The sequence below is a fragment of the Nothoprocta perdicaria genome, unplaced genomic scaffold (genome assembly GCF_003342845.1).
Source record: "Nothoprocta perdicaria isolate Ctin4 unplaced genomic scaffold, notPer1 scaffold_55, whole genome shotgun sequence".
In the NCBI taxonomy this organism is placed as follows: Eukaryota; Metazoa; Chordata; class Aves; order Tinamiformes; family Tinamidae; genus Nothoprocta; species Nothoprocta perdicaria.
In genome coordinates this window covers 4,039,470-4,059,389 of record NW_020455810.1, presented here as the reverse complement: position 1 = coordinate 4,059,389, position 19,920 = coordinate 4,039,470, and the positions used below count along the sequence as shown (strand labels likewise).

The window sequence follows — 19,920 nt, the reverse complement described above, 5'->3', positions numbered from 1 at the left end:
AAAAAGACACTAAATAGTTACCTTAAAAATCCATTCAGCCAATTTTATCTGGACTTTTCTTGGAAATAATAGGTATGGACAGAATAGCAGGTCTATATTTTTTAAAGCTCTTTACAAAATTGTCGTGGAAAGAAAACACTGCAAGACCCAATGCTGTTCCCAACTCTGTCAGCAAGAAAATTGTGGTTTTCTGTGCTGGACTTTTCCCACTGGAAGAGAGCAACACACAAATTCTCCTTTGGTGTAACTCAGAATTGGGATTAGTACAGGAGCTCAAGGGGTTCATTTTACTGCCTAAGAGTAAATTTGAAGTTTATAGGCAGGAACGGGTATAAATGCTTTGAGAAGTTCCCATTGGCTTTTAATGGGATTCAGATGCTTAAGGAAAAGAAATTCACCTCAAAAGCATTAAATTATCATGTATAAATTTTGAGGCAAACTAAATCATCCAAATTCTAACAAAATCCCCCAAACTGGTTAACATTAGGTAAATACTGGAGGCAAAACTGCAAAAAGTATCTATCTTCACATTTAATATGGCCTGCTAGCATGAATTTATGAACTTGAAATCGGGTGATTTAAGAGGCTTGCCATCATTCATGCTGTTATTTATGCTCAGAGCCAGTGAACAAGAGGTTCAGCATCTGACCTTTAGCTGGAATAGCACATACTGCATTTCTCGGCACAGAAAATTCAACAAAATGCTCCCCGTTTCAAAGACAGCCAACCTGGGAAGCTAGGACAGGCTTTTCAAGCCCTATCTACAAATTTGGGCACGGAAATTAAAGCAAAAATAATAGGACTGCCTCACTTCCTATGCAATTAGACTATTGCTGATCTAATTATGTAATCTGCTGCATCCACAAGTATTCCTATCCGAATAACTTGTCCCATTGGCAGAGTCACCAGCTGAACCAGGATGTAAAGCTCCTGCTCCAGGGCACCGACAGCTACAGCATCATTCAGAACAAGCTCCGAGCTCTTCATAGGTTTTCAGTACTTGATCTCTGGTACTTTCATGCTTTAAAGAGGTCTTTAGATTGACTGCCTTAGAACTAGCTCTCTCGAGTGGTGAACAGTGCATGACTGTGATGTGGAAGAGAAGGACTTCAAAATTGGCAGTGATTTTTCACCCTTCCTCCCTTTCTGATACTATCTCAGAATAAATGCAAAGATATGAAAACCAGTGATAAATGTGACAGTTTAAGTTTGAAATTGCCATGGAATTTTTTTTTTTTCCTGATCGACTTCATTAAGAAGATCACATCATTTAAAAAAATCTAATTCAGCATATGGAGCTGCCAAGAAAAGAACCTGTCTAGTCACCATTATCAATCCAAAGAATGAACAAAACCTAAAGTTTTGAAAATAGCTCCAACAAGCAAACTACAAGGGCAGGAACTGAATTTTTATTAACCTACTTTTATGGATTCTCAAGGGGAAAATGACTCCTGTCAATGCTTTTTCACTGCATGAGACTTAATATCTCATCAGAGGACATGTCATTATTTCGGTTTTATACTCCTCCCTCAGGAATACTCCTCTTGATGAAGTAGTTCAAGGACAAGCATCCAGAAGTCTGTTGTAGGAAGGTACAGCAAAAGGATCCAAGTGATATTAAGAGTTTGTCAGTAAAAATCAGAATCATAAAATTGAGTTTGACAACGAGAACAGCCTGTGAAATACTTGCATCACACAGTCCTGCTGAAGGATACGACTTATCTTCTGTCAGTCACTTTCCTTTCAGGTCAACTTGATAGCAAGGACAGAGAGTATTGCAGAAGCTATGCCACAAAGGACGGAATTTATGTAATGCAATTCTGAGATGGCCATCTGCTTTTTTGTTGGATCAAGTGAATCCCTCTCTTATACCTAAATCACATCTTATAAGCATCTTCTCTACAACAGTATATACACCACCACCTAATTTTTAAACTACGGTTTCAGCTATAAACATGTATCTTGCAAAAATTAGAGATGGGAGAGTCTTAACCAGGCAACTCTCTGGACAAGAAGCTTGAGACATGCTCAGTGGAAGTGCCCTTATTTAGATGTTCAGGTTATTTGCTCTCCCTGACACTGAATATTGCCATGCTGAAGAATAATCTTGGACATCAGCCTCTGACCCGACACACACATACACGATGTGTGTTTCCTCTTCCGGACACTGTGTGTTGTTTTACTTTGAGCAAACATTAGCCAGTATTTTATATTAATGGCGGCTATTGAGGTATCCTATGCATGTGTTTGTGTGCATACTCACACTCTTACCCATCAAAAAACCTACATAAACATCACTCTCACATTGAGATGGGTTAAGGGGTCTTAAGAGAAAAAAAAGTGTTTTCCTGGAGTTGTGCCTTTTCAATTAAACCCTTTTTTTTTAATTCTTAGAAGATTCATCACAAGATTCAGACCAATATGATAGGCAATTTATTTGTATATATCATTATTCTGTTTCCAAGACAGGCTTTTGACTTTACTGGTGCATGGTCCATTGCCAGCAACAGACATAAAAACCCACTGGTAATACAGAGTTGAGAACGGGTAAAAACAAGACCAACGCAAAGAGCAATCTCTTCACGTTTTCTGTTTAAAAAATAAAATAGGTAAAACTTTAAAAAGAGAACCTTTTATTCCAACTGAAATTTAAAAATGAACTTTCCAGCTAAAGGCAAAAGTCTGGATGTGAGCCTCACAGAAGCTGTTAAGTGACAGACAGAGAAACTTCATCATCCACACCACCTGTGTCAGTCTTTGCTTTCCTCGCTTTCATGATTGCTGGTGTTTTTACTAATTTCCTCTAAATCCACAGTTTTACTTTCTACTTCCATAGCACTGCTTTCTACAGGAGTGTTGGAAGATTCCTCGCCTGTTTCTGCTTCCATTTTTGTGACTAAATCATGATTTTTATCTTCCACATCCATTCCTTCCTCCAGCGGCACTTGCTTGCACTCAGCTTCCTCCTCCGTTTTCCTTTCCGATTCCTCCTCTTTCCTCTTTGCTTTGAACACCTCCACTCCCATCATTCTCAGGTAATGAAGTCTCTCGTTCTTGGGCACAAAGGCACGCAGGGACGTCTTTCCTTGCCAGCCACACAGCACTATGGGGCACTGAAGAGAATCAGGTTTTCTGCAAACCAAGAGTCATGTTTGGTTAACTAAGACTAATCTTGAAAACTTATTTTACGGCCACATCCTTATATCTAGATGTATATTCTTTAATAATATATACATTTAATTCCTATTTATAGAAGATGCAAGTACATTCTTTGTAACTTTAAAATCCAGCTCCCCTATAGCAAGCAAGCTTTAAAAATCCCCAACCTCATTCCAGCTCCTAATTTCAGCATCATGTTAAACAATTTTCTGGTTCTGATATTTTCAAAATCATCGTAAACGGCAGTGAGATGTAAATTTGCATTCAAACAACCCAAGAGCTTCTGATCCTGCTTCATCAACAGAAATGAACAATAAAAAAGTTTAAGTTTCTCAAGTTTCTCAATTCCAACCTCTCCAATCAACAGGGAAACAAAAGAATTTTGTGTAGTGACATTGTGCAGCCCTGACAGGCAGAATTAATGTCTGCTCTTCACAGGGCTAAAGTCTACAACTGTTTTCGACAGCAGACAGGCAAGGTAGAATATAGAAAGAATTGCCAAGAAAAGAAACTGCCTGGCATTGACTTCACTGTCAACTTCACTGTATCTCTATGCCTCCATTTTTTTTTTCTTTTCTGAGTAAAAAGCAAGTCTTGTCCAAATTTTCAAAGGAAATAAACCAAGGGCAATCCAGCTACTTACTCGGGGTCAGGGTCGTACTTCAGAACTATGCTTCCCATTGCTAGGAGGAATAAAAAGGACACAAAGTTACTGTGTATAATGTTAAAATGACTGTTAAAGTCCTGCAGACAATCTGGAGATTTTAGATAGCCCCAAAACATGGTGTCACAACTGGGCAGGGATTTTCTATACAAAGGCAGTAAACTATAGATAATCCCAATTTTTATTCTTTTTTTTTTCAGACAAAAGTATTCATATGTTTTTTATATAAACAACTGTCAAAAATATAAAACAACAAATAAAATCACAAAAGCAGAGTAGATTAATCCTCCCAGTGACTCCAGCACGGCACGTAGGTAATAAAATGGACACATGAGTGTGTTAGTTCAAACATTAGAAACTAAGGGTTCTTTAGCCAGTTTATCCACCACGTTTTGCCTTATCACATACCAACTGTAATGACTGGAAATAAAATGATATTTTATGTCCTGATATAATACTGAAAAGTAGGCTGAGTTTTTACAAACATCCAGTATGGAAGAGGAAAAAAACCTAATATAAGGGGTAGACACACGGCTTCCCGTACTTAAGAGAACCAAATCTGAATAAATTTGGTAGGTACAGCCATGAGAAACCACTGCAAATGCCACAAAATCAGCTTTAACTGGAGCAGTGACAGAAGCCAAAATCAGCAGTGTATCATAAACCTTTATTTACCAGTACTGCTTCATGAGGGTCACAACTTTGGAGAGTCTTCTGTTCTCTGGTGTCAGTAAACAAGGGCTATGACCAGAAAGGTCTACCATGTCCAGCACACTGGGCTTTTGTACTATTTAATGACATAAAATTCAACAGCTACATTTAAGATAAATTTAGCCAACATCTTTAGAGTAAACATCTAATCTGACAAGTTTTCTATGTTTTAAAAACACTGTATAATGGTCATTTGGACATAACACAAGTCAGAAGCTTACCCATATCTTTGACTTTCTTCTGTGTTTCACTGCTGAATTTACTTAAGAACGGATTCTCCTGGGTTAGCAGAATTTTAACATCTTCTATACAGACATTTATAATCCTTGCATGAATGAACGGATATAAGGTATATATTCCCTGTTAAATAAATAAATAAGTACATTTCAAAATACAATCTCTACTTTCTAAAGGAGAATAGAAAAGTTAAATATACTATGTACTTTAGTTAAATATCAGAAGACAGTTAGTTTAGTTAAATATCAGAAAACTGTTTTTACAGCTTTTTAAACCATACTGAAAACATAAATTGTCCTTAAGCTGACAAAATTTCTGCCAGATGTGTTCTAGGTTCTACAGGAAATAAAACAGGAAAATACAGTGATACTGAATTACCTCTTGTGCTAATCTGAAGGCACATCCAAACTGCTCACCGTCACTGTTGCGAGACCAGACTTTTATTCCTGTGTTAATAACCTGCAAATTTTGAAGCCAAAAAATTATCATTCTAAATCAGAATTATGAACTTTGGTTTTCTTCAATTGTTTGACTACACGTAGCAAGGAAAGTAGTACTACCTCAATGTATACTCATTTATGTTGGACAATGAACTAAATTCCTAGCAAAATCCAAAACCTAGGTTGTCTTATATTATAAACGAAGCCCAAGTTTCAGTTGTTGAGAGGGAGAGAGGAAAACAAATCCCAGTACCCAAGTAAAGAACCTTCTTTTCCACGTTGTTGAAAAGCCAACACCAAAGAAGTGGTAGCTTCAAAATGAGGGCACTGAACAATTAAGATCTAATTTTAGTAAGAATTTTCTGGATGATTCTGGGAAAGTCCATCACGGCAAGATTTAGAAAACACACAAACGCTTAATATTAAAACACGGTACCCGAAGACAAAGTGCCTAATATAAGGTATTAATTTTCTTAAGATCTGGTCAATTATGCAGCCATTTCTTGCCAGTGTAACAGAAGGATAAACACTCACAATCTTGACTACTTAAAATCTTCTCTATATTAAGGAAGCACTGAGTATCAATGGAAATTTTCAGGTTTCAACTGGACAAGGCCATGAATCTTGTCTGAACTAGCTGTGAAGTTAGCCCTGTTTGGAGCAGAAATGAAGTCTCACTCGATGATCTCCTTCTAACCTAAATTACTCTATGACTTTTTAGATAGATATTTAGCATTTATAAGGGGTTTTTCATTGAAAGTTGTGTGAAAAACTAAACTTATTTTCTAATTCACACAAACTACTAATTATGCCATGATCTTAATGGTGTTTTAAGATGTTCAACTGTGTGTTCAGTTGTACTGAATGCACATGCATCTACCAAAAATTGGAAAATATAATCAATTATTTTTAAATAATGCCCCAGCATAACATAACCAGCTCTTAATTCAACTGAAGTTATTTGTTATTTTAGGTAGGCTTTCAAAGCTTACTGTTCTTCCACAATATAAAAATAATGGTTTCAAAGTAAACCTATGATTACTTGTGAAAGAACTTGAAGACCTTATAACAATCCAGGTACACACAGAGCAGCTGTATTACCTTCCCTATTCTTCAATTCCCTTCCAACTTAAAAAAAAAAAAATGTTTTTAATCTTGGAGACCAACTCCTCTACCAGAAAGAATTCTGTCTTAAAAAGAGGAAGAAAAGGAGGAAAACATTCAGGGAAAAAGAGGGCTGCTTCTCTGTATTAGCATTAGCCTCTGCATCAGGACTAAAGGAGACATCCACTGATGCTTATGAACTTGCTGTGAGAATCTGAAGACAAGAGCCAGACCTTCATCCTCTCGCTGTTGTTCAGAAGGACATTCCTGAGCTCTTTAGAAACCATGTACAGCTGCCTCTTCTTCCCTTCTTGAGTTCGAGTTAGTAAATTCATCTTGGGAAATGAAGGGTCCAATGCATAAAATTTCCTGTGACCAAAACACTCATTAAGGTTTGATGACCTCATTAATGCTTCATTAACAGGTAAATTAGATGTTCAAAATGCATCAATTGGCCTATTCCTGGAGTGATACTTGCAAAAACCTTCAGTCACTTGACACTTCAGCTCCATGACATGAATTAGCATTTCTAAGACAGATGGTATCAAAAACATTAGCCACCATAGACACTAAGAGATACCTGGAAATTTCCAGTGCTGGCTATCTGTGACCTACTGAAATATATAAATTTAAGAAATGTTTGTGTGCTCAGAAGATTGGCACCTGGTGCCAAGATAGGGAGAAAAAATACATGTATGAACAACTACACCCATCTTTTCTGTTGAGCTAAATTACTAATATCCCTAAACAACTGATATTCTTACTGCTTAATCAGAAACTTAAATTTTCCTTACTGGATAGGAAGGAACAATGGATCATCTTCAGGGAGAAACACAAAAGGGTCTTCTTTAAAACCAAACAGCTTCATTTTTTTAGATGGTGGTGGTCTAAAAAACAAACAGTATTGCCAAAAATTTAGTAAAAATGTTTGGTAAATGCTTTAGTGAAAAATGCTAAAACTTTGTAGTTTTAGTTCACTTGGTCAATATTTACTTTACAAATACTGATAATATTCAATAAAGACTGGCATTTTCTTGTGTTTGTTAATTAAGAAATCACTACCCACAATTTATTTTCCTAAAGTAAGAAAGTGAAAGCAGTGCTTGGGAACAGAAAGCCCATACAAATAAGCAGGTATTTGCATCTGTGATGGATTAATAATGTCACTGATGAGGTAACAAAGAGATCTGAAAGCCATTTTTTCCTTTAACCCAGACGAAAGGCTTAACCACTTTTGCAAATGCTGTCAAGTGTGGTGGTTGCTTTTTTATTTTGCTGAAATACAAGGTTGAAAACATGGCATTGTAAAATAGTTGTGCATATTCAATAACTGCTTATCGATCCGCTTTTACAATAAATATAACAATTTAAGAACTAAAAAAAAAATCAGCAGCTGGGAAGTGGTTACAACACAAGTATTTAGACGTGGTCTCTTACCCACACACGCCTTCCTTTTTGCTTGGCTCCGTGTCGGATTTCTGCACGTTCTGCATTTTCTTAGACTCTTCGTTTTCCTCAAGTGCTGGTTCTTCGGTGATGTTTTCAGTACCCTCATCCAAATTAGCTGCTGTCTCCACAGTATCTACTGTTCTTTGTGGTAATTTCTGATTAATCTGTTTCAAATAATAGTAAGTATGTTCAAAACAGCAAAAACAGTACCTAACTGGGAGTAAGAGGTAGCTAAATTCCCTATTTGCACATGCTTTGCACATGTTTTTGGTGAGAATTCATTAAAAAGATCGAATTATGGAGGCATGCTCACTACTAAAGTCAAGATTCCATCAAAATTAACATTTACCATGTATTTATTTATCAGGTATTGTTTTGGACAATTCCTCTCCCATTTCCCAAGAAAAGTATTCTTGTACCACTCATAAAATGCTCAAGAATTCTCAAAGAAGGGCATTTCAATTCCAGACCAGCTCTTTTCCTCCTAGCATTCGAACTAACACGCACACCCTGCTGCACACTTGCCCTGAGAGTTAATTTACAATAGCATGAATTATTCACATGAAGCTTGCTTCTGCACGCATCCTTCTTCCTTACTGCCTCATAAATTTTACTCATAACTTGTTCCCATGAAGCAAATCCAGTCAATGGAAGGAGCCACAAAGGATTCACCCAGGAAGGTCTTCCTCCACGATACAAATACCCTAAGAGATCAAAGAAAATCTGACAACTTTAAATCCTGCTGGTTAAGCCAGAAAGACAACTGACAACAGAGGCTTCAAGTCAGATGCCTGAAGCTGCCTCACTTTCCTGCTGAGGATCTGCTAGATTCTCATCTAGAGAATCATTCCCAAGCCCCAGATTAAGCAGCACTGAAATCACAATTTGATTACTGTAACACAGTAGAAAAACTTTAACGGAGGGAGCACAGACATTACTAAAAGCAGTAACAGTTTTAGCTACTAAATCTAACCTTCTTCTGCATTTTTGTTATAAAAGGTTGTCGTTTTAGCTTTTTTAAGAGAAATTACCTTAGGCTGGCGTTTATTCCATGGCATTGGAGATTTTTTTATTAATACAGCCACAAAGAAGCCTCCCGTGTTCTGGTGATGCGGCAATATCCTAAGACTAGAAAAAAGAAAGGTTGCCATCTGTTCATCAGCAGCTTTCAGGTTTTCAGAGTACTGAAAGTACCATTTATATTCACTTCTAGAGCAAACTAAGCGGCCCCACTGGGACTGCACGGCTTGATTGATCAAGGGAAAAAGAGGATTTAAAGCAGAGCATTCTGGCAAACAACCTGCATCAGTGCAAGACACTAATTTCACCAATCATTGCTGAGCTTTAATGAGTCATTTCTAAATGCTCTATTTTTAGAACAGTCGTGGAAAGCCTTTCACAGAAAATTAGTCACGCTGTTGCAAGACTCAGGTTTTACGCACTTTCCTAGCAATTTTCCCTATATATCTCTATTGTTTGTAAATAACGTAGCTTATTTGCATGAATATTTTTTCTTTGTAAGTGACCTCCAATAATTTCTCTGACATCACTAAAATCTAACTACTGGGTGGTGTCATTATGAAGGAACTAAAAAAAAAAAAAACCCACAAATATAGCTAGATCTATGCTGCAACATATTAATTAATTTGAACACCTAACTATCATTTCCCCCTACCATAGAAGGTAGCCATCTAAACTTCACTAAATGTCCTCTGGGAAAGCTTACCAACGCTCTAGATGCATTGCCTTTAGCTTCTCTTCTTCTTTGATTGGAAACATGGTGGGACGTATTTGGGTCTGTCTATTGGGAGGTACATCTTTCCACTCTTCAAACCACTGCCCATCTTTCAGCATGACCTTCAGAAGAGGGAAAAAAAAAAGAATATGAACAATTTGGACCACATTTTAATGAGTTTTATTTAAAGTATTTTCAAAACTAGGTTTGGATCCCCAAAAGATAAGTTATTTTCTGGTAAATTAAGTTCTTTGAAATGCATTGTTCCTATATATATATATATATATATATATATGTATATAAGACATATATATATAACATGTGTGCATCTAAAGTGCAGGAAATTTTTGCCAGCCATGCCTCCTAGCTTCCCTATTTACACTTCAAATAGTAGGCAGTCAAGTGAAGACTAGAGCAGAATCAACTGCAGGGATTTCTGTTAACTTCTAGAATATATAGAGATCCTTCAAAAGAAAAGGGGACTTTATAAAGACCATTTAAGGTATGTTATTTATCTCTCTCCCCCTGAGACTGGCTGTGTGACATTCTAAGCCCCTCTCACTATGTAAGAAAAACGTTCTCAACATGGCTTGGTGAGCATAGAGGCCCACACCGCAGCCCTAGATAGCTCACGGGAACATTTTTAAGGAAAGCTACTGAAGAACCATATCCCTGTGTATTTTCCAAAGCTCATACCTTCAGGACTCAGAATGCATCTACAAACTCAGCTTGAGATGCTGAGTGGACATCACACCACTGTGTTTGCTCAAAAAGCCACAGCTTTTGGAGGACAAGTAAAAGAGTGAAGCCACGACTGCTTTAACAAGGCATTGAAAATAATGACTTGGCAAGAATAACAAAGGGGGGGAAAAAAAAAAGGATGAATCTTAACTTCAAGATTTCTAGAAGTCTGTGCTTCATAATGGATGTTAGGGCTGTAAGGAAAGTTAGGTCTGCAGATGTAGGGGAAAGAAAACCCATAAATTTCATGACCATACAACCTTCAGCGATTCTTAAAGATCTCATTAGATGGCCTACTGGAAATTGAAACTAAGATTTATCTAGATGAGAATTTCACTAAGAAAGTTCCAACGGAGATTGCAACATCATGCGTTGGGGTATTTCTCAGTAACTACTACTTCTCAGTGCTACAGTGCCAATGATGAGATCACACCTAAAATACCAAGCCTTTACATGCTTCTGCTACCAAAACAGAATGGACTGTACTGCCAGATTTAATATCTCAAGGCTAAGCCCACTACATGTCAGGTTGCTAGATGGAGAGAAAACAGACTGTGATTCTGAACAGCTCTTCTTTGCAAGTCACAAATTGAGCTTGACAGAGACAAACAGGAAGACTAATAAAGAACTGCAAGTGCTAATGAGTCTAAAACTATTTGGGCTGCGACAGGGTAACTGTCTAGCAGCCCTGCATTGTTCAGCTTTGGCTTAGCAGTCTAACATCACAGCGTAACCACCGGAGTGACAAGGTAAGAGAAGACGCCGCTCTCGTTCCTCTCGGGCATTTCACTAACTTCTTGTAAGCAAAGAAGCAACAGCTTTGCAAAAGTACATTATGGTATCTTAAGTTTTAGAAACTTTTTCCTTCAATATTCTGAAAGAAATAATTGGAAATCATTCCTTAGCTTGCTTGAGGACAGAATATAGCATATTCGGAAGCACCTCAGCATGCTTTGAACAAAATCTGATTTTTCTTATGCTCTTTACAGACATTTACAATCAGCTAATGCTCAGATACATTCAATGTAACCATTCATTCATACAGCTCCCACTGAACAGATGTTTCTCCAAGAAACAAAAGACAAAGTAAAAACAACATCAAAGCAAGCTGACATACTCAATAATGAACTGAAAGAATGTAGTAGCAGCAAACAAGGGCTGAAAAGGCACAAGTCTTAGAAACTTGCTACAGATTTTGTTCAAGTGCATCTGCTGGGAGATTTGTATTTCAAAAGCAATGACAAAAAACAAAGTCTTATCATACTGCACAAACAAATTAAAATAAAGATAATACAGCTAGTTGTCCATTTCACATGTATGAGTAAGGTAAGAATATGCAATTTATAACTTTTTGATCAAAAGAGGAAAGAACCCATTCAGCTTCTGGCTTTCTAATAGCAAGGCATGAGTAAATCTTTATTCCATGTACCTTGCTCCTTAGCCTAGCTTCACTGAGGCACTATCCTGCATACTGTACTCTTATAAGCAGTGAAATAGTGGGAGAAGACAGAGCAAATAATTGTGGTGCAAAGGTACACATTCAAGACTTAATCAGAGCTTCTTTCCCTACCGCCAAGATGATCTTCTACTTTCCATGCCCATATTCTTAAAAGAAGTTGAAGTAGCTTGGGATATTTTTGCTCTTCCCTACTAATCTGTTTCCAGAACTGAAATCAAATAAAGCCTGGAATAAAATGTTCTGGGTTCTATTAATACACAAAGATTACTCACACCCCTGTGGTTTTTCTAGCTTATTTGGAAGTAAAAGCTGTTAAACTATTTCTTGGAATAATTCAAATATACCAGCTAGGAAAGCACAGAATCCAACCGAATCTGTCTAGACTGAGAGAAGAATGAACTCGCTGAACTGATGTTGCCATCTACAGGACACAACTTGCAATAAGAAAAGAAATTATATGAAGAAGGGAAAGGAGTTGGAGCAAAGAAAAAGGACAAAAAAAGAAAGCATACAAGAGAGATGAGCTGGGTTTTGCTTATCATCAAAAAGAGTCTTTTCCCTACAACATTATATAGTCTAAAAATCTAAGCAGCAAATCCCTAACCTTATTTTAGCTCAATCTGAGGTCTTAAAATTGTGCATTCCCGAACTCTTCCCTAACTTAACACTCCAGAAGAGACCAGGAATATTAGAGAAATATCAAGCAAATACCTTCCATTTTGTAATTCCTGGCATCCTCTTCAAACCTGGCAACTCAGAAGAGACATCAGCAAGTTCTAAGGCACCTGAAAGCCCAAGAATATAAAAAAAAATGTTAAAAACAAAATTTGAGATTGGACTCCTAATTAATGCTTGTAAACATAGTTTTCTACAAAGTCTTAAGATTGCCTAACATGGAAAAACTTCCTTTTAAGTCTTTTAAATAAAGAAGTGTCATACAATTACTACACCATAACTTAGAGAAGAAAGTTGGGAAGAGTTGTTCACAATAATTATGGAAGTTTTGCAATCCGTATAAATTAACCAAAAATTAATGGTTGGATGTTTGCGTAGGTGGCTACTCCACAAGCCACACAATTAAACACTGCTGTTTCAGACAGGGCTGTTACAGAATTACTAGATTCAGTGTTTTCCAGAGAGGTACTCTTTGGGATAGCTCTGCTTTTTGAAATGCTCAATAGATTCTGATTTTATGGATTTACAATCTTGCTACGCTGCAGTGTAAGAGGAAATTATTTTTAAGAAAGAGAGAAATCCAAACTTAACAGGAAAGTAAGTACTAAGAGCCTAGCAGAGGAAAAAGACTATATACTTAAAAAGTCAATTACCTCATAAAAACAGAAATGTCATTGTTTACCCTACAGATTAAAAACTTTGAGCAGCCCTGTCTCTAAAAATAATGACATAAAAACCATCTAAGTAGGTAACAGCTCTAGAAAAAAATAAATCTTTTCCATGATTTTGAATACTTGAATTACTTAACAAGTAGGCAGCCTCTTCCTTGAATTTACAGAATTTACCAACTTGTTCTACACGGGCAGACATTTACTCTTACACTACCTGTATGTAATGGCTGAAGGTAAACCTTGCAAATAAATAAATGAAATGACAATTCATAGGCAAAATCCCCTCTACAAATGACATTTTCAAATGCGAGTCGTGTGACTTGAAATTTCTGCTCATCCTTTGAATATTGCTGAATATCTATGCACCGTGACCACTTTATACACCAAATACACCATGACTTCAGCTGACATCTCCAGACTGCATCAGGCATTAATGGTCCAGCAGAAGCAGTAACCCCAGCAGCAGGACATAAGGGATACAAGTACCTTTCCTGACTCCTTCAGCCCTAAGGGGGAAGGTTTCTCATCTGCTCCAGGGGCAGCAGATACTAAGTCAGTATAGAAGAACACACAAGCCTCCAGGATTGATTTTCACCAAATGAGGCAAACCCTGGAGGTCCAATGCCCCATACAGGCACTTTGACTCTTCTACAGAGTCAAGCTACAGCTGCATTCAAGCCCTGGGGCAGACACTGGCTCTCTGGGACGCGTCACTGCCTTAGAGGAAGCCTTGGAGCACCTCAACGGGCCAGAGACAAGATCCAGAGGCCACCACCTAAGACTGCCATCATGGTCATCACTTCCAAGCACTGAAAACGCATTTCCCCAAATTCTCCAAGGTCATATCCATACCTTGACTCTTGTCCAGGAGAGCTGCAATCACGGCTTCATTCTCAATGGGATTCAGGGAACATGTAGAATACACCATTCTCCCACCTTCTGCAAGCTGTTCAACGCCACGGGTTGCAATTCTTAGCTGCAATCTAACAAAACAATCTTGATCTAGCCAGGTAGCGCTCAGAACACAGAAAGTTTTCCCATAAAAATGCTTTTACTGATGAAACTGTACTGCAGGAACTTTGCTTTCCTTGGACTAACTTAGCTCACACTGAGTTTCAAACTGTCAACAGAGCACAAATTAAAGAAAATTTTAAGCTAAGTCAGCTGCAGTCTATACTGCAGGCACTTACAACTTGTACACAGTAACAACATCAAACAGGTCTAACATTAACTTTTTTTGCATAAATTTTAACATAACGTTTTGTATTTTTGTTCTATAGAGTGCCCCTTAAAGTTATTAAAAAGCGTTCAACACTGGAAAAATAACCTCAAAACCTTGCTCTTCTTAGAAATCTAGAATGAAAATGAAGAATAATCTGACTATTAAAAACAATAAAGGCAATACAGTCTAGTTGATACAGGCCCCCTGTGAAAACGATCACCATAGTGTGTTAGCAGCTTGTACCCTAGCTGTGCACATGCAATTAAAATAAAAGCTGCAAATAGGAAGAATTTATCAAATGGTAACAAGTTATCATATGGCAGCTGAGTCACAGTAACTTTTCTCATTCTTAGCTAGTTATAAATGCACATTAAAATGTTCTAAGCTCTTTCATCCGTATTGAAATTACTGCTTTTTACCATGCATCTGCACTAGGCTAAGTGCTCATTCACCATCAATTAACATAAATCAACCACTGACTGGTAACTCAAATTGTATATATGATCTCTAATAATCTAAAGATTGAAACAGTACTACTGAGTTTTACAAGCTCTTTTATCAGCTATTGTTAAGTATTTTAGCTACCTAAATGCTAAGAATTCTATTCAAATTATTTGTTCCCTACTTTATTAGCTACCTTGTTTAAATTAATAATTTGATTAATATTAATGGACATGATATTCATAAGTACACAAACAGTTCAGATTTACAAGCTTCACTGGAGATCAACCTGAAGTGTTCAGATCACATCTGAAGTGGCAATCCTTTCTCAGAAGAGCATCCAAACGCTCAATTTGAGAAGAAAGTGGCAATCATTAATCCTTGCTTTGTCATATATTAATGACAGGGATGACTGCAAGTTGCTGAAGAGATGGGATTAGGAGGAAATGAAATAAGTGCAGAAGTGCAATAAATATTATTACCCATGGAGCTGCAAGCTATTTTGCGTAGTCCACTTCTTCCATACATCAATGTTTTTCCTCATGGTTCCATCACCACTATAACAGAGATTGAAAAGATTTGTGTTATTATGTGGATACAAATCATTTTTTATCAGTCACTTACATCAGCAAAAAAAAATAGCTTGTGCTTTCCCATATTCACAGAATCTCAGAATGGTTGAGGTTGGAAGGGACCTCTAGGGCTCATCTAGTCCAACCCCCCCGCTCCAGCAGGGACACCCAGAGCACGGGGCACAGGGCGGCATCCAGGTGGGTTTGGAAGATCTCCAGAGAAGGAGACTCCACAACCTCCCTGGGCATTAATTAGATCTCTCACGTTTTACTGTTTGCTTCTAAGTTGTCTTTGCATTTCAGCATTCTGAATCAAGGAGATTATAATTCACAGTCTTTAAATCAAATTTAAACCATTTAGAATGAAAAAGATTTGCCTTGATTGGGCATACTTTTACCCATGACTGTTTAACAGATTCACCTGTTTTGGAAGTCAGTATGTATCATCTCAACTAGCAACACGGAGAGGGTAACTCAGTGACAAAACAAATAAATATTGTCCTTAGTATAATAAAAGCTGTATACTGCAGAACACATGCAAGATACCTGCAGGGGACATCACACAAAATCCTGTCATAGAAGAGGACTTCCTTTTTTCCATCAACGTCTATTTGCAGATTAGGGATGCTGGAGGCATCGTGGTTTACCACCATGATACATGGACTGTTTAACCTCTTAGCTTGATGAACCAGCAAATAGCAACGCTTGTTGTCAACATCATTAGCGATTACAAAACCCTCTGGAGACAAAAAAAATATCAGAAAGATGCTTTACTATTGAATAGAAAAATATTTTTAAAAAGGTTTGCTGCCTCCTCTTCATATTTGTGCAACTCTTTTGCTAGATTTTTTCAAGACCAGAAGGAACTCTTACTGAACACAAAATAAAATGAAGCATCATAGAGTAGAACTGATAATGTCAAATACAGTGTCAAGATCTCTAGTGTCTGTGCAGCTGATAGAAGACATGAGCAAGGCCCTCCCATTTTTCATCCTCAGGTTAGGTAAAGCCCTCACAGCAGAGAGAAACCTTCCACTGCTCCCCAGGAACCTGACACATGTGACGTGTAACAACAAATCTCCCCTCAAAATAACTAAAAATCCACCTCACAGGTTCTATGGGGAGTATTTGCTGTGAGCACGTAACTGCAAGTAAAGATTATGAAGCCTGAAACAAACAATTAATATGATATCCTACATTTTATGATCAATGCAACAGGCTGTGGAGGACACCACTAAAACACAAGCACTTGTGGGGCACCACCTAACTAAATTAATGTAGCTACTACACCAAAATCAAACTGTGATCACACCTAGTATAAACTGCGAAAATACACAATTCATCTATTTCAAGCCACAGCATTTCAAAGGAAAGGTGGAGGTAAAACAAAATCCAGAGAACAGGATGCTCATGAATTGCCTGAATTGTGGGAAACCACTTTGGCACAATCTGGAAATGCATTCCGTGCTTATTTTCCCATTTCATCTAATCTCAGCACTTAGCAAATTCAAATAAATGCAGTTTTTATTTGCCCAAGATATTAAAAATAAACTTCTGCAAGAGCAAAATATAAAACTGAAGTCATAAAAGTTTCCAGTATTTTTTCCAAACTTACCAGGAAAAGGAACATTCATGTCTGCATGCAACATTTCAATAAGTTGTGCAGTCTTAGATCCAGGTGCAGCACACATATCCAGAATCTACAGAAAAAGGGAAGGTTAAAAACATCTACCTTTTATTTTTATTTCATTTGAGAAAATAATTATGGACTCCTGGACCCATAGTCTAACTGTGGACTAAAAATTTTTGCATAGTTTTGCAGCTTTTGCAATTTTACCTATACAGTTATAATTATTCTACACACACCTTTGCAAAAACACCAAGAACACTTCTGTTCTTTACATGCATCAAGATATACAGGTTCCGAAATACAAGAGACTACCAGTTTGTAGGAAACAAATGTATCAGTTGACGTAAAAAAAAAAAAAAAAAAACAAAACAAACCAAAAAACCCTGAAAGGAGAACACGGAAATGGTCATTTTATCAGCTCACAAGCTATTTTGACTGATATTAATTGGAAGCTTACGCTCATGGTAAACTTACCTTCAAGAACATGTGATAATTTCCTTTAACTATGAGTAAACTAATCAGAGAATATCTGACAGGTGATTTTTTTTTTTTTTAATATCACACATATCATATGTTATATATTAATGTAGTATTTATTTGTGTAATTCTGTAATACAGTATAATGTAATTCTGTAACATACAATGTTACATATTACAGAACACAATTTTGTAAAAAAAAAAAAAAAAAAAAGAATTGCTAGAGTATCTTCATATTTGCATTTTAATGCAAAAATCAGGGCAATATAAATTGCTTCTATTATATCCTGGAAGAAATACCTGACAAATATTCAGTCCTCTCCTCTGGCAACAAAACACTCTCAAGCCACTCAGACCTGCTTGCTAGGATATTTCTTGCTCCTGGTTCATTGTGACAGAGACACTTAGGGAGACACTTTCACAGCTAACAATTTGCTACCGAGCACTGCTTTCCTCAGGAACAAAGCTTAAAGGTTTTCTTCCGAGTAGCTCACTAACACAGCCTGAGAAGAATACAACCACCAGGCAAACTGCAAAGAAGTGCATTCTGAAAATATATGTTGTATATCAAGACATCACTAAGTTAGAACAGGACATTTACTAGCAGGCCTGCTGCCAGATATCATTCCTACCATCTGCCATAAGAAAATGTCACAGGCAGTAGTTCCCTTAGTCACCTCAGTCAGAAATTAGCAACCTATAATTTTTAGTTTCTGTCAAGTGTTTCAGCTCACTGAAATGACTTTGCCTAACAAGTTGAGAACTGAAAGTAACTTACAGAAAGGACGATAAATTGAAAAGGATGCCTGCTCCCAGTGTGGTGGATAGTGGATGGGGAATTAAAAATACTTAAGTCACCCTCCTTTAAAAAGGAGCCAAAACACAAATACATTAGCCTACATAAAACAAAGTGCAACTACCCATTGAAAGTAACATTGTGCAACTAATTCAAAACTGAGCATCTGTTATATGATATTAACTATGGTCAAAAAAAAAACAGCTCTCCCTTTGACAATGTACTTGTGATCTGAAAAGTAGTTAATTGCTGTTCTTTATATGCAGATACTCAAATAACTTCTAGATAACTGAAGTATCTTTCCAGAAAAAAAAAAAAAAGCAGTATACAGCTTATATTAAATTTACCTTATGGTGAGGACTAACATTAAGCAGCAGAGGCGGAATCATACTAACAGCTTCTTGACGACTGATGTTTCCCTTAAAAAATTAAAAATAAAAGCTCAAAACCTCATTTTTTATTCCATAAATAAAAGCATCTCTTTGGTTATACATATACATATACATACACATGCGCACACACACATATATATATATGTTTGAATTCCTCATAGCATAATAATAAGACAGTTGTAAACTTTAAAATAAATTTTAGCATTTAACACCAAACTTACAATGGGATAAACATGAACTTATCAGAAAATTCAGCTGGATGAAATACTGCAGATTTATTAATTCTAAGGATGCATTTACTAACCAAAAGAGGTAAGTGCTTTAGCTAAGCACAAGTAAGAAACAGTCATTCTGAACACATATGTTCACTCTGCAAAGATTCAAATGTCAGTTTTCTAGCAGTAATTAATTCTTACAATAACATTTAAGTGATGACTTTAGAGGTGCACGTTGTCACATGGCCAACAAAAACCGGGTTAGCTTTAGCACATAACTGCAGTTCTGTGCTAGAACTACAGGATGAGCCACTGCCAAAAGCAACACGCGAAATAACCCGGATTTTCCTGAGCCAACCAACTTTTGAAAGGAAGGGCGCACTGAAGCTCTTGATACTGTTCTGAAACAAAACCCTGACAGAAATCTACCCAGCCACAAAGAAGCATCGAGATCCAGAGGCACCAAGCGCCCTGACACTTACGCATTCCGTCTCGCTGACCAGGAACTGGTGGAACTTCTCCAGTTCTGGCGATTTGCGCAAGATCTTCCTGCTCAGGTTCGTGTGCCAGGCCAGCTCCTCCGGGTACCTGGGACAAGAGAGCAGGGATGACGAGGGCACAAACCGGGGTGAGGGGCGAAGGGCGGGCCGAGCCGGGGGGCCGGCGCGGGGCGAGGGGACAGCGCGGGGGGCAGCGCGGGGGGCAGCGCGGGGGGCAGCGCGGGGCTCTCTCACCAGCTCAGCGCCTGCGGCACCTCCACGGCCTGCCCGTCCACGCGCAGCTCGCGCAGCTCCCTGAAGTACTTGCTCTTGAGGCAGTGCAGCAGCTCCCTGGCGTGGCTGCGGACGGATTGCGCTGCGCTCAGGCCAGGCCCGGCCCGGCTAGGCGCGGCCTGGCCCGGCGCGGCGCGGCGCCCTCACCTCTTGTAGCCGGTGATGCGCAGCGTGGCGGGCAGCGGCTCGCGCAGCGCCGCCATGAACGCGGCCCACTCGCCGGGCGGCACGATGCCCAGCTCGCCGTAGTAGCGCTCAAACAGCGCGTTCTCCTTCACGATCTCGGGGTAGCCGCCGCTCCAGCCCTGCGGAGAGCGGCGCCGTGAGGGGAGGGACGCGCCGCCGCCGCCGCCTCCC

General features: G+C 38.2%; 1 protein-coding gene across 1 annotated transcript in view; it reads right to left on the bottom strand.

Annotated features, from left to right (window-relative positions):
* Positions 1 to 2,455: 2,455 nt before the first annotated feature.
* The window catches only part of NSUN2 (NOP2/Sun RNA methyltransferase family member 2), an 18,597-nt gene continuing 1,132 nt past the window's right edge, over positions 2,456 to 19,920 (bottom strand). Inside the window, exons 2-19 of the mRNA XM_026048554.1 lie at positions 19,711 to 19,915; positions 19,525 to 19,629; positions 19,273 to 19,378; positions 18,531 to 18,602; positions 16,896 to 16,980; positions 15,827 to 16,019; positions 15,191 to 15,265; positions 13,898 to 14,028; positions 12,411 to 12,484; positions 9,491 to 9,621; positions 8,796 to 8,892; positions 7,753 to 7,928; positions 7,110 to 7,202; positions 6,549 to 6,684; positions 5,150 to 5,230; positions 4,756 to 4,894; positions 3,803 to 3,842; positions 2,456 to 3,132 (exon numbers count right to left, since the gene is read on the bottom strand). Of these exons, the coding sequence (XP_025904339.1) occupies positions 2,751 to 3,132; positions 3,803 to 3,842; positions 4,756 to 4,894; positions 5,150 to 5,230; positions 6,549 to 6,684; positions 7,110 to 7,202; positions 7,753 to 7,928; positions 8,796 to 8,892; positions 9,491 to 9,621; positions 12,411 to 12,484; positions 13,898 to 14,028; positions 15,191 to 15,265; positions 15,827 to 16,019; positions 16,896 to 16,980; positions 18,531 to 18,602; positions 19,273 to 19,378; positions 19,525 to 19,629; positions 19,711 to 19,915 (2,321 nt within the window). The 3' untranslated portion in view covers positions 2,456 to 2,750. The remainder of the gene's footprint in view (positions 3,133 to 3,802; positions 3,843 to 4,755; positions 4,895 to 5,149; positions 5,231 to 6,548; positions 6,685 to 7,109; positions 7,203 to 7,752; positions 7,929 to 8,795; positions 8,893 to 9,490; positions 9,622 to 12,410; positions 12,485 to 13,897; positions 14,029 to 15,190; positions 15,266 to 15,826; positions 16,020 to 16,895; positions 16,981 to 18,530; positions 18,603 to 19,272; positions 19,379 to 19,524; positions 19,630 to 19,710; positions 19,916 to 19,920) is intronic.